The following is a 14,808-nucleotide window of genomic DNA, read 5'->3' as shown; positions in this document are numbered from 1 at the left end:
AAATATAGATAAATCAGTTTCAATAACAATCAACAACCCAGACACAACAAATTCAGTTATTCCAATATCAAATAAACCAGAAAGATATTTAGGTTACTACTTCACAGGTACCGGAATCCATAGAAAACTACCAGAAATACTGAATTCTATAAGATCCTCGTTATCATTATAGAAAACAACAAGTAACTCAATTAAAACAAAAGTAAACATCCTCAAATCCTTTGCACTATCAAGAATATCATATTACTCGTATATTGAAGAATTCAACGATGATGAAATTAAAGAAATCAATAAAATTGCAGATTGGTTCCTATCAGCACCTAACAATAAAAGTCCAAATGGTTTTAAAGTCTTCAAATTAATGAGCTCTAAAAGAGCAAATTATCCTATGGATCAAGGAGGTTGGAATCTTTGGAATATCAAAAACAAACAAAAAGCACAAAGATTATGGATGATAAATCAAATAATCAATAAAATTGAAACTAACAAAATAGAATCAGAATATCAACACAGTTGGAAACATCAAATATCAACCAAAACAATAACTTCAGATTACCTATTTAAAAACTACAATGATTGGATACAAATAAAAGTTAAAAAAGGACTACTAGACGGGTTAAAATCCATTAAAAATAAAGACGGCAAACCTCTTTCTTTAGCAGAATGGTATTCGGAAATAAACAATCTCAACAGCTTTACACCCAAAACAGAATTCCAACAATGTCTTCAACTTACAGGTTATAGCTATATCAACCTATTCAATAATATACTTAATATTAAAGATCCAAAATCAAGAAACACTCTATTCAAATTCCAAACAAGATGCTTACCCATCAACTTCATTCACAACAAACCATGTAGACTATGTAATGAAAATCTTAATAATGATCCATATGGTCATCTATTTTTCAAATGTAAAAAAACTCTGAAATTCATCAACTTCAATAAACTAAAATCATTTATATTCATTACTTAGGGAAGGGGCCTCAATTGGTCACTGGACATAACAAGATCAAGAAGGAATATATCAATAAAAAATATTACATACAAAATCCCAGAAGGTCGCAAATCCGATGGAGAAATAAATATGGATTACAACAACACCAGATTCCACAAATCACACTTCCAATGGAACTATAAAGCAATAGATTTCGACTTAACTAGATGTTTCGCTTATAGAAATGCCATAGCCCTGGTATTTCATCATGTTTGGATTTGGTTATGTAAAGAATTATATGACGATCAAGAAAATACAATAAAAGAACTCGATTATAAGAATCTAACCTCAAAATGGACTAAACTAGCTACTTTGGAATACTTAAAAGGTTTAAAAAACATCAAGGAAAGACACGCTAAACAACCACAAACAATTAGCAACATCAATGAAGAATATAGAAAATTCAAAAGAAAAATAGCAAGAGCATACTTCATCAGCATCAAATCTTTACCAAATATCAACAGTTTAGAATATTTTCTTTAAATACTTTATAAAAAAACATAAATAAAATTTTACTGATTAATTAAGAGCATTTGCTTTTTATTATCTTCACTTTTAAAAAAAAAAAAAAAAAAAAAAAAAAAAAAAATTATTGTTTGCTTAGTTCTAAAAAACACGGAGAGAACTTTTATATGAACAGTTCCAGTACTTCTGATATGTTTTAATTGAAATGACAACTTAATTTAAGAAACTTGATCTTCAATCAGATAACTATATATTAAATATTTTTGATATAACCATAGGGACTGTACGTACAATTATTTCTTTATAAAACTATTCATTTATATCGCCTTTGCCTGGCCAGGACAAAATAGATATTCTATAAATAGTTGATTATATTGAAATATTGTAACTTTGTTATAATATATAATATTGTAAATCATGATTATTATTATTTTGATTAATTTTATATAGGATATTATTACTTCTACAGGTTAAACTATCTCTGATGGAGCTGACTGTTCGGTATTTAGGTATATTTAAAGTTCTGAAAAAATTTGATCTAACTTAGGACGCAAGTATATAGCCAGAAAATACAATTTTGATAATTCTTTCTTTAAAAACTTGGTATACAAAGTTTAATTAATTTGGAAAATTCGACATAAAATAACTTTCTCAATTGATTGCAAAAGTTTTATGTTTCATCTTATAAACATAACCCCCATAGTCTATAAGAACGGAATTCGTTGAGTTTGAACATAAAATTGCACTTGACCAATATTTGATAATAACTTGATTTGAGTTTAGATGCTTTGCTTGATCTTAAAAGATTATGAAAGAGAAGAATTATATTTAATTGTAACTGACTGGCTTGGGTAAAAATAGACCATTATCACTTGTTTATATATACTATAGACAATAATAAATACTATAAATCCATTTTAATCGATTCTTTTGGCTTTTGGTCAACATATACTTATTCTAAGGATAACTTGATGAATTGGATACATATTGTAAAACCTATTTTTAAATAAATAATAAAAATTAATTAATAAATATTAGTGTTTTCAGATTCCTAATTTCATCAATATTCATTTTAAATATTTGGTTTGTTTATTTAATGTCCAAATACTTACTATGTGAAAAAACTATCAAGGTGTGATTATTGAAAAATTATAAAATTTAAATGAAAAAAAATTACTTTGGTGTGGTTATTGAGAAAAAATGAGTTGGCTATTTGGAAATGGCATTGAATTTAGTTGAAAGTGTTGAAAATTGTTTTGACCCCTTTGTTGATTATATATTGCGTATATCGATTAATTATATGGAACCCATTCTCCGGTCTCTTCATCATACTCCTCTACAGATGGTTGTTCTCCATTGAAATTTGCACCATTAGATTGTGATTCTGAATAATTGTGTGATTGTGGTGCACCAGAAAAAGAATGACGGGATTCATTTTTATTGAAAGTTGGGTAGTTTGATGATTCCCTTTTACAAGTATGATTTGTATCATTTTGAGAATCTGGTGGAGAAGTTGCTGATTCTGGAGGAGCATTTGGTGATTGTTCTTTATTTAAAGAATGACGAGATTCTTTTTGGTTGAAAGTTGGGTAGACGGATGGTTCTCTATTTTGTATATGATCTGTTTCTGTATAGTTGGATGATTGTGGTTCATCAGAAAAAGAATGACGGGCTTCGTTTTTATTGAATGTTGGGTAATTAGATGTTTCTCTTTCTGATTCTGGTTGATCATATGACTTTTTTTCATAATTTGATGGTTCATTAATAATTGGTGGGTCATTGTATGATTCTGGTTTACTTTCAAAATTAAATTGGTTTTGATTTTGTAATTCTTGTCTTCTTAGATATAGCAATTCTTCAATTGCTTGATGTTTTTTTTGTGCTTGTTCTTGAGCTCTTTTTTCGGCAATACATTCATCATAGTGTGGTGGACAAGAATATTGTGATGCATTTGATTGATAATTGCCATTTCCATTGTTGTTGTAGTTGTTGCCATTATTGAAGTTGTTGTTGCCATATTTGTTATTGAAATAATATTTTATTAAAACCATACCAAGTAAGAAGGAAATAACCAATGTGATAATGGTTTGAAAAAATAAAACAACATAGTCGTTCATTTTTTTTTAAAGGTAGTTTTTTATTTAATCAATATAAAAAATTATTGTTATTATTAATTATTATTATTATTGATAATTTTAATAAAAAAATAAATGAATATAATTATTTGTATATTGACAAAACGAAAAAAAAAAAAACTAATTTTCCCCCACATCCACAAAAAAAAAAAAAAATTTTAAATTAAAAAAAAATGAAAAAAAAATAATTTTTAAAAAATAAAAAAAAATAAATGGGGTTTCTGTTTTTATTTAAAAAAAAAGAAATTTCAAATTTTCTACAAAAAAAAATAAGATATGGTGCACATCATTATTAAAAAATTATAACAATAGTTTTTAATTAATATACACACTATAGATTTTATTAATAGTCATTCATTAAGAAATTATCATCAATATTCAATTTAATTTGTTAATCAATTTAAATCATTTTATTAAAATAATTTTATAATTGTAATTTATCAAGTATTGTGTTAAACTAACTTTGGTTCCCCTACAATGCAAGTGTAACTAAATAAAAGTATTTACGGTATAGGTTTACGTAACTTCACAATCATCTTATTTTGAAGTCCAACAAACACTCTCGCCAAATTTAGAAGAGCAAGGTGAAAACAATTTCTGCCAAAGGTACAAATATAGAAAAATTAATAATGATTTATAATAATACAATCATCATTGAATAATATACAAAAGAAAAAAAATAAATATCTTTTTTTTTATTATTATTTAAATGAATATTCTTTATTTTATTTTTTATTTTTTTATTTATTATTTATTTTTTTATTTATTTTATTATTTATTATTCGAATTTTATTAAATGGAAATTCTTTCAGATTTTAACAAAATGAAATGATTTGAAATTAATCGATTTTCGATAATGCAATTGTTATTTTCAAAGTCGAGATTTGAAAGAGCATCAAAGTATTTACTGAAAAGGATCTCAGTGGTTAATAATGCTTCATCTAAACCTTTTTGAGTGTGAAATAAACGGGTGACTTCCTCAGATAGTTTCTACTGTGCGGTTCAAAGGTGCGGGTTTGGTTGTAATACAATTTCTGATATTTTGTTTGGTGGGAGATATTGGAAAAGTTTTAAAAGTTTCTCTATAAAATCTTCACTTAAAACTGTTCAATCTGTTGATTTGCCACTTGAATAACCAATATTAATAGGTTCATCTAATAGTAAAGTTTTAATGTTTGATATTTGAACATCGAAAAATTTAATAAATTAATATTATATATCCTTTGTTTGTTACTTTTTTCTGAGATCAATTTTAAAATTAGTTTTTTAATAGGTGTCATTTAAAAATCCTTTTGTACAAAATTATTATTATTATTATTATAATAATAATAAAAAAAAACAATTAGTTTATATATTTGATAAAATTAATCAAAATTATTTTAGTTTCTTAAAAAATTTTATTATTTACAAATAAATATTTTATTTTTAATTATATAATTAAATTTTTTTTTTTTGCTGATTATAAAGTTTAAATTTACATTTTTAAATGTATATATATATATATATATAGAAAAAAAAAAATTAAATAATTAATTTTTTATAATTCTGAAGTGGCAATATTTGCCAAACCAAACAATGAATCCATTTGGTTATCTAATAGGCCAAAAGTATCAATCGAAGAGGCTGATGATAGTAAAGCTAAGCCATTTTCTTTTGAGGAATTATTATTATAGTTTTTAATTGATATTAAACTTGAGGTTAAATCTAATTTTTTAGTATTGTTAATTTCATCAATATATTCTGTATCAATTAATTCAATTTCATCATTAACAATACCAAGTAATGGTGATTGAAAAATTGCAGAGGAAGACGTTGAAAACTCTTTGGTTGGTGACATAGATGGAACGTAATCATAGCTTTCTGATAGCATTTTCCTTTTTGGAGATTTATTTTTATTGTTTGATTTATTATTTGATTTTTTTTTTTTTGGTTTTTCTTCAAAATAATCTTCATCAGATTCAATTTCATCCAACAATGAATCCATTGGTGTAATTGGGGAGGATATTTGGGAGCTACTAGGGGTATAGGATTCAGGAGATGAGGTAGTGGTGGTGGTAGTTGTATTTGATGATTTGTTCAATTGAATATTATTTTGAGTTTTGTTCAAACTGTTTCTTTGTGATCTTCTAGTTGGTAACGATGGTAATGAAACCGAACGTGGTATAGGAGATGATGTAACAGATGAGGATGGTGTTGATGATGTTGATGATGTTGATGATGTTGATGTTGATAGTGATGATGAGGATTGGTTTAAACTGTTACTATTATGAACAGTTTTTTTTTTTTTTTTACTATGTGTTTCCTCTTGGTCACTATCATAATAATAAACTGGTATATTTTCTGTTGGATAATAATATTCATTTTTAATTATATTATTTTTTATTAAATATCCAACAGCACCGAATAAAATGGTTATTGAAGCAAGATAATTAGTTGGGTTATTGGTCCATTTTTCTATTAATTCTTTAAAATTTGGGTTTTTGGTAAATGTTTTATCTTCTGATTCACTTGAATTTTGTGTAAGGAAAATCTTCATTGAAGTACATTGTTCCCATAATCTTTTTTTTTGAATCTTTGGTAATTTGCTTAGGTTTGGCACCCATGATCTGATTATTGTTAATTGTTGTAAGCACCCATAAAAAGAGAAACTCCAAACGGACTTTTCTTCAAGAAGCTTTGGCATGTCATTTGCTACTGGGCTTTCTGGGGATTCAACAAATATGTTTTGTTTTGGTAATTCTAAATTTTGCAATAAACTTAGACATGATGATAAAGAGTGGGTATTAATAGATTTTAAAATATTTTCTAAAATATTTTCACTTTGCATTTTTTAATTTAATATTTTATTTTTATAGTCAATAAAAAAAATAAAAAAAATTTATATATTATAAAAATTATAAATGTTATATTTGTAAAAATAGATATTTATTTAATTTTTTTTTTTAGTAATATTTATTTGATTTTTTTTTTTTTTTTTTGATTATATATATAAATATTGATTTTTTAATTTTTTTTTATTTATATTTAAATATTATATATATATATTTATTTATTTATTTGTTTTTACTTATTGTATATGAACAACAATAGTAAAAAAGAGTTTAATATTTAAATCTAAAGTAATACAACCAAAAAAAATTTAAAATTTAAAAAAAAAATTTTAAAATTTAAAATTATTATTATTTTTATTATTTTTGATATATATATAATTATATTATTATCATTTTTAATTGTAAAAATGAAAATATATTATTAATAAAAAAAATCATAATGATATACACATAAAACATTCTTTCTTCACTCCTCCTTTTAAAATTTTCAATTTTTAACACCCACACACAAAACTATCACCAACACACACATACAGGAACACATACATTAAAACCCACTCACACATAATATATATTTTCAACACCCATCCCCTCCCACACATTAACACATAAATACAATAAAACTCAAACACATTCAAATTTATTTTTGCAACACTCATATAAAAAAAAAAAGTGTTATATTTTTTACCTTTCTATATTATTCAAGTAAACACCAAAAAAGTTATTTTCCAATTAAATCTATTTTTATGAAGGTGAAACATTTAGATTTTTTTTTTTTGAATGTGATGTTAATATGAACATTTTTTTTTGAAAGGGCATTTTAAGTTGTTTTTTTTTTTTAAGTTGTTTTTTTTTTTAAGTTGTTTTTTTTTTTTTAGGTGAAAAATTAAAACTCTAATAATAATTAAGTTTTAACACATTTTTATCACTCTATTTTAAATAAAAATGGTATATTAAAATTTTAAATAGATATATAAGTCATTTATTAAAAATATTTATCATAATATCAACACACCAAATACCACACCTTTTTTTCCTTTGATTGTATTTTTAGGAACAAAAAAATCTCTTTGAAATCTTTTTTAAAAATAAAAAAAAAGAAAAATTTATATTATATTTTTTTTGTGATTTTTTTTTTGAAAAAATTTTAACCACCAAAATCATCCAAATTTAATTTTTTCACAAAAGTGGGAATTTTCTTTTTCTTTTTATTTTTTTTTTTTTTTTTTAATTTACACACCCTCATATTCGATACACACCAATATTTAAATTTATATATAAAAAGTTTATATTTTGTAGTTATATCACATAGTAATAAACCTAAATTTGTTTTTGTGTGTTGAGTGGTTATTTTTTTTTTTTGTGGTTATAATCAAATAATAATAAAAATAATAATTACTCGCTATTAAAAATAATAAAAAGTAATAAAAAAAATATAATGTAATTTTTTAAATACCTTATATATCTTTACAATTTTATCAAATTCAAGGATTTTTTTTTTTTTTCATTTTTTTTTATATTGCATTATTTTTAGACACATACACTAAACACTCAACACTAAATAATTACACATATCACATAAAACCAAAAAATAATAGTATAGAAAAAAAATACAATAATAATTATAACAATAATAGTATTATTTATTTTAAAATGATTGAAAATGATAATGTGGATAATATAATCAAATTTTTAAATAAAAAAACAAAATTATCACTCCACTTACAAAATAAAAAAAAGTTAATAAAATTTATCGATAACTATTACAATAATCATGAAAGCGGAACTTTCTATTCAACAATATTCGAAAAAGATGAATACTGCCATTTAAATAGTCATCAAAAAGAAATAATAAAGGTTTTAATAGATGATATCATAGTTCCACCAAAATCACTATTATCAGAAAATGCCACTATAAGAAACTCCTTCATTAAATCACCTTCGTTTAATCATAATATTTTTATACCACTTGACTATAACAATAATAAATTAGTTTTTTTTAAAGAACTTTTATTTAATTCAGCAAATGACTATAATAATTTAAAACCAATCTATAATACTATTTCAAATTTAGAATTAAATAATAATAAGTTTAAAAATTTAATAATAAATGATTTAAATAATATTCTATTAAATAATGAAGTAAGTATTATTTAATTTATTTTATTTTTTTAAAAAAAATATACTAATTTATATTTAAAGAATTTTTTTTTTGAAATTTCAAATTATTTATTTGAAGAAGAATCGATTTTACTATATCCCGATTTAAACTTTAGAACTATTCAAAAATCAAACGCTTATGAATTGTTAGCTTTTAATCATATAGAGTCTCAGTATAATAGAATAAATGAAAATAATTTAAGTAATAGTATAATTTTAACAGATAATGAAGAAAATAATAATCAATTTATATTTAAATTAGATAACGAATCACATTTAATAAACCAATTGAAAGAAGATGCAACATTTATATTTTATAATAATTTATTTAATAATAATAATAATTTTATAAAAAAATTCAATTTATTTTCAATTTCAATTGTCCCAAATAATACAAACAATACCAATATTAACAATAATAATAATAATAAAAAATCAATAGAATCAAATAATTTTTATTTTCAAGGCTCGAATTATATAAGTGGTAAAACTTTACAACAATATATTAATGATAAAAACCCAATTGAAAAAATAAATAGAAATAGTTTTAGTGGTCATTTTATTTCATCAGTTTTATTATTACAAACCAACTATCAACCAGAAAATTTAATAATTGATAATAGTTTTAAAATCATTGGTATAGATAATGACTCATGTTTAGAAAACAATGAAATTATAATAAAGAATTTTATTTCATCAAGTTTAAATAGTTCTAGATCAGAATTAAACTCAACTACAATGTATTTCTTTCAAAATAAAAACATATTATTTACATTGGAATCTTTAATGAACGAGCCCTTAGAAGAAAATATAAGAAATAAAATTACCCAAATCAATCCCTATATTTTTATGTTCAATTTTTTTAATCAATTATTAGAAAAAGAAAAATATTATGATGAATTTATATACCTGTCACTATTTTCGCTATCAAACTCTCAAATACCTCTAAAAGCTTCCGCCTATACGCCGATTGACAAGAATCAAAAAAAAGAAGAAATTAAAGAAAACCTTGGTTTAAATTTCAAAGTATCAAATAGATTTTTAAAGGATATGCTTCAAAGATTTAATATATTGGTACAATTTGTGAAAGAGAATCCATTAGCAACCCATTATGAAATATTAGAAATCTTGTTGCCAATTTCTTATAGAACCTATAAAGCTTTATTAAAAATAAAAGAGAATCCATTAAGCCAGATTCAATATTTAAATAGTGATTTTGATTTTCAATCTTTATTACTGGAGAACAATGAAGACCCAGATGAAACAAATATTCAAAAACTATTCTCGCTGCTAAATCAAAAACCGGAAATAGTACAATCACAACAATCACTTTCATCACTAATAAATAATATTGACATTCACGATTCAATTTTCAGCTCCATTACAACCCTAATAGAAATAGTAGATTTATCTAGTTTTGTAAATGACTATTTAAATTACAAAAAATCAAATAAAAAAGATAATCAAAAAAGAGGTAATGAATTATTAAAATGGGTAGAAATGGTCATAATGTTTCTTTGTGATAATATTGCAAATAAAAAAACACCACATATTTTTCAAATTCACGAATCTTGGTACACTCTAAAGAGAATAATACTACAAATAATTGTAGAACAAGGTGCAACTGGTATTATAATATATGAATTTATCAATTTAGTAAAGATATCAGAAAAAGACATTAACGAAAACGTAGAAAATCATGGCTCTAATGATTCAATTTTACATTGTGCAATTGAGGCAAATAATCCAACCCTTTTAGATCAATTGGAAAAGTTAATTGAATTTGGTGCAAATAGAGAAATTATTAAAAATTATACCATTTTAGAATTAGCTGCTATTAAAAAAAACTATCAACTATTTAAAAAACTTGTCGAATTAGGTTGTGGAAAAGATACGTCTTTCCATAATAAAACCATTATTGAATTTTATAAATCATTTACTATCCAAGAAAAAGAAGATTTCAAAAGCACTTTTCCAAAACTATTATACCTTAATCCAAGATTAGCCTGGTCCATATCATTAGAAGTACTTTTACCTCAATGCGAAAACATTAATGATAACAATACATCAAACGATATTATCGTCAAAACTACAAATTATCACAATCGAATTATTCCAAATCATTTAAATCATCAATTATTTGAAAAGAACGGCTCGATTAAAAAAACAAATGAATATGGCTCAAGAGCAGTACCTCATTTAGAAGAGTTTGGTGTTAGAATTTATTTTAAATTTGAACCCTTGTTCCCTGGTATAGAAACTGCAGTCATTAATTTGACCGAAATGATTTTTGGTTATCTTTCTCCTTATTGTGAACTAGCATCGATCAATGACGAACCGGTATTATTAATTCAACAGGTTGAAGGTGTACCACTTTACAATGTTTTATTAGATGCTCCTGAAATGGTAAATGGTTTAGATGGATCAAATGTTTCAAAACTATTGGTAATGGCAATGCTAATATCACCATCAGATGGAAATTTAGGCAATTATATTTTCTCAAAAATACCTTTTCAAGACGGTTATAGAATTCTCAGTATAGATAATGACCAAGCATTTATGCCAGGTGTATCGATACCATTAAAGAATGGAATATCACATAACAAAGCTTCATTATTTTGTCAAACAGTGTTGTTTCTTCTTGATCAAATGAATGATCCCATTCATCAAGATGTCATAGACTCAATCACGAAAATCGAGAATCTTTTTGAAGTTTTTAAATGTTGGCTCGAAAGTTTAATTGTACATAACGGTGCATCCATTAAACACTTTAATGATTATTATATAAAAAACTCGAACGAAAACAAAACAATTATTGGTGTTCCATTTTCAGCAGGTACGATCGAACAACTATTCACAAAACTAATTCGAATTCAAAATGCACTTTCAAAAAAGAAACATTTAACTCATATTCAGCTTTTAGATATAATAGAACCACAGGTTTCAGATCGTTACAAGAAACTCCTTAATAAGAAAATACCAATTTTAAACAAATACCAAATACTTTATAATTTAAATGATAATGACCATAAAAGAGCCTATACATCATCCATTCATACATCAATGCATATTATGGAATCAAGAGAAATTAAAAATATTTGCAACATCCAAAATGATATTTTAAATGGTAGAGCATATGGACCATCCCAAGCATTCCTTGAAATAGAAAAAACCCAATCAAGTTACAAATCGATCCATAACTTTTTCAATATATTAGAACATGAAGAAAATCAACAACAAATATTAAATGGTGGTGAAAAATCAGCTGTTGGAGGTGAAAAAGAAAATTCAAAGAAAAATTTACTAAATTTTACTATTCTATTTCCAAAGTCATTATCGAAAGAATCTTTAAAAATTTCAGCAAGTTTAGTAGAAAAAATTATGAAACTTATTAAATTTCAAACTCTATCAATTCAAAAACAAAATTATCTTTTTGATATCATCCGTGATAAAGAAATTAGATATCTATCAATTGTAAATAGTAAAGCATTAGAAATTCAAACCATTAAATCATTTAATTTAACTCAAATCATTAAAATCGATTTAACAAATTGTGAAAATTTACAGTCGCTCTCTGGTGGAATGTTTAATATGAAGGACTTGGCTATACCACTATTAACACATCTTAAAGTAGATAAATGCTCAAATCTAATAGATATAAGATTATACGCTCCATATCTAATTAAACTAAGTGCTCGTTATTGTGTAAATCTTGCAAAAATCGACTTAAAACATTCAGTTTCAAAACTATCACAAATCAATTTAGAAGGTACTTTGAAAAGTAGAATGTTGATGGATACACTATGGAAATATAAAAAGTTAAAGAAATTAAATATCAGTGGTTGCAATTTCGAAAAGTTTTACTCCAACAAAAATAGCAAATATTTATCATTTGTAGATTTCGATTATATCTCACATAGAGGTCTCAAGGATAATTATGAAAGCAATGATTTTTTAACAATAAACACAATAGAACTATCAAATATCGAAGTATATTTACCAAATCTAAAGGAGTTAGTAGCAAAGAATTGTTTAAATATTAAAAATTTAAAACTTTTTTTACCAAGATGCAAAAAAATCGATATCGATGAAAGTAATATCACTAAAATTTCAGGCTATGCACCATTGTTAGAACAAGTTTTAACCAAAGCATCTGAAAATCATACAATTCAATATGTCTACACTGATATTCATCTAATGAATAAATTAAATTCAAAGGTGGTTCATCTTTTCACAAACAATCATTTAGTAATGGAAACATTATTCAAACAAGGTCAAATGAAACCACAATATGTCGAAAAATTAACAAACCAATACAACTTTAATAACAAAATATATAATCATAAATTCAAATTTAAAATTACAAATGACTTTAATATAATTAAAAAGAAATCATGGCTATTCTCCACTATAGTATTTTTATTAGAATTCAATTTTAACAACAACTCCAACTATTCAAACATTATTAAACAACATTTAATATCAAATTTAGTCCAAATACCAAATTTACAACCAAATTTAGAAATTTTAGTGTTTTTTATTGTTAAAAATTATCATGGTACAGAATGTATAGAATCATTATTAAAAGATGAATTTGAAAAGTTAAAAGAAGAGTTCAAATTAAAAACAACAACCAAAACAATAGAATTTATTGGAAAAAATAAAAAACCCTCAATCTTTTTAGATTTAATATCGGAACAAATTAATAAAAACAATTTAGATATCAGAAAACCAATTCAAAATAATATTAAAACCTTTATATTTAAAGAAAATACTGATCAATATGCAATCAACAATTTTAAAATTCAATTTTTCAAACGTGAATTTGATATTACAGAAATATTAGATCATCTAAACAACATAGAGATTTCAAATTTATTTTCAAATTTTTTTAATTTTGATAATAATAATTCCCCACAACTCTTTAAATCTGGCTCAACAACATCATTAACATCTTCATCTTCAACATCTTCATTATCGTCACTATCTTCCTCTTCTTCATCAACTCCAACAGCAGGATCGAACAAAGAGTATTTATTAAATCAAAAATTCTTTTTAAATAACCTTCAAAATTTATTTTTAATATTAAGAATAGAACAAAATGAACCTTTTATTAAATGGTTTGAAAAAGAAATAGGTTTTGAATATATAAATTTATTTTCTCCATTCAACTCAAATTTATTATTATGTAGATGTTGTGAGTCTGGAAATTTAGAAATTCTAAAATGGTATCTTTCAAATTACAATTTAAAAAATCTTATAGATTTTAAAGATATATATGATAAATCAATTTTGGACTATGCAAATGATAACCCAATAATTTTAAATTTTTTAAATAATTATAATAATAATAATTCAAATAATAACAACAATGATAGTAATAGAAACAGTAATAATGATATTAATATAGATAAAAATGATTTTATTAATATTATAAAATAAAGTAAAATAAATATTATATTTTAATTTTTTAAAAACATCTATTTTAAAATTTTTCGAATGTTATATATAAAAATAAATTTTTTTCATTTATTATACAAAGAAAACACTTTTCACTTTAGTTTTTTTTAATTTTACTTTTTTTTTCTTTATAAATTTTTTTTTTTTATAAATATTTTTTAAATATATGGTATAATAAAGATAATTTTTATTTTTTTTAATTAAAATTTTCTTTTTTTTTTTTTTTTTTTTAATTTTTTTTTTATTATTACAAAATAACTATATTCTCTTTATATAAATACATTATTATGAAAACTCTTTATTATTTCAAAATCAATTTTCATTGATAAAAAAATAATATAATTACAATTTAAAGAAATTTTCAATTCTATTTATAAATTTAATAAATAATCATATTTTGTAAAATAATTTTTTTTTATAATTCATATAAATATATTTCTATAGCAATACAAAAAGATATTATTACATTCACACACCCCCTATATTTAACACACATACACACAAGCTCTTAATCCAATAAATAACTCATAAAAATCACACACAAGCACACTATAATTTACCCCACCCCCATATTAAAAAACACCACCATACTAATTTTCAAAATAGTAAAAATATAATAGTAGTAATGAAATTCATATTAATAGTTGAAAAATATTAATAAATAATTTATAAATAAAGTTGTAAAATCAAAAAATAATTTATATATAATTAAATCCTTTTATTGTTGTATATTATTATTTAATTAATTATTTTTTTTTAA

General features: G+C 23.2%; 3 protein-coding genes across 3 annotated transcripts; 1 reads left to right on the top strand and 2 right to left on the bottom strand.

Annotated features, from left to right (window-relative positions):
- Positions 1 to 2,754: 2,754 nt before the first annotated feature.
- DICPUDRAFT_149652 (uncharacterized protein) lies at positions 2,755 to 3,579 on the bottom strand (the record flags this gene model as incomplete). The annotated part of the gene is made up of 1 exon (XM_003285699.1): positions 2,755 to 3,579. One exon carries the CDS (start codon positions 3,577 to 3,579, stop codon positions 2,755 to 2,757), a length of 825 nt encoding a protein of 274 aa, XP_003285747.1.
- Positions 3,580 to 5,075: 1,496 nt separating this feature from the next.
- Positions 5,076 to 6,671, bottom strand: DICPUDRAFT_97157 (uncharacterized protein). The gene has a single exon (XM_003285698.1). It carries the CDS (start codon positions 6,422 to 6,424, stop codon positions 5,135 to 5,137), a length of 1,290 nt encoding a protein of 429 aa, XP_003285746.1. The 5' UTR covers positions 6,425 to 6,671; the 3' UTR covers positions 5,076 to 5,134.
- A 1,410-nt stretch (positions 6,672 to 8,081) lies between these two features.
- Positions 8,082 to 14,052, top strand: DICPUDRAFT_97156 (uncharacterized protein; the record flags this gene model as incomplete). Its single annotated transcript, XM_003285714.1, has 2 exons — positions 8,082 to 8,570; positions 8,631 to 14,052. 2 exons carry the CDS (start codon positions 8,082 to 8,084, stop codon positions 14,028 to 14,030), a joined length of 5,889 nt encoding a protein of 1,962 aa, XP_003285762.1. The 3' UTR covers positions 14,031 to 14,052.
- Positions 14,053 to 14,808: the final 756 nt, after the last annotated feature.

Source organism: Dictyostelium purpureum (assembly GCF_000190715.1).
Source record: "Dictyostelium purpureum unplaced genomic scaffold DICPUscaffold_52, whole genome shotgun sequence".
NCBI classification, from domain to species: Eukaryota; Evosea; class Eumycetozoa; order Dictyosteliales; family Dictyosteliaceae; genus Dictyostelium; species Dictyostelium purpureum.
The sequence above is the reverse complement of the archived record's forward strand: the minus strand, read 5'-3'. Positions and strand labels throughout refer to the sequence as shown.

What these genes read in the sequence shown, in the direction of transcription:
- DICPUDRAFT_97157 (XM_003285698.1), bottom strand. Translation starts at nt 6,424, where the DNA reads ATGCAAAGTGAAAATATTTTAGAAAATATTTTAAAATCTATTAATACC.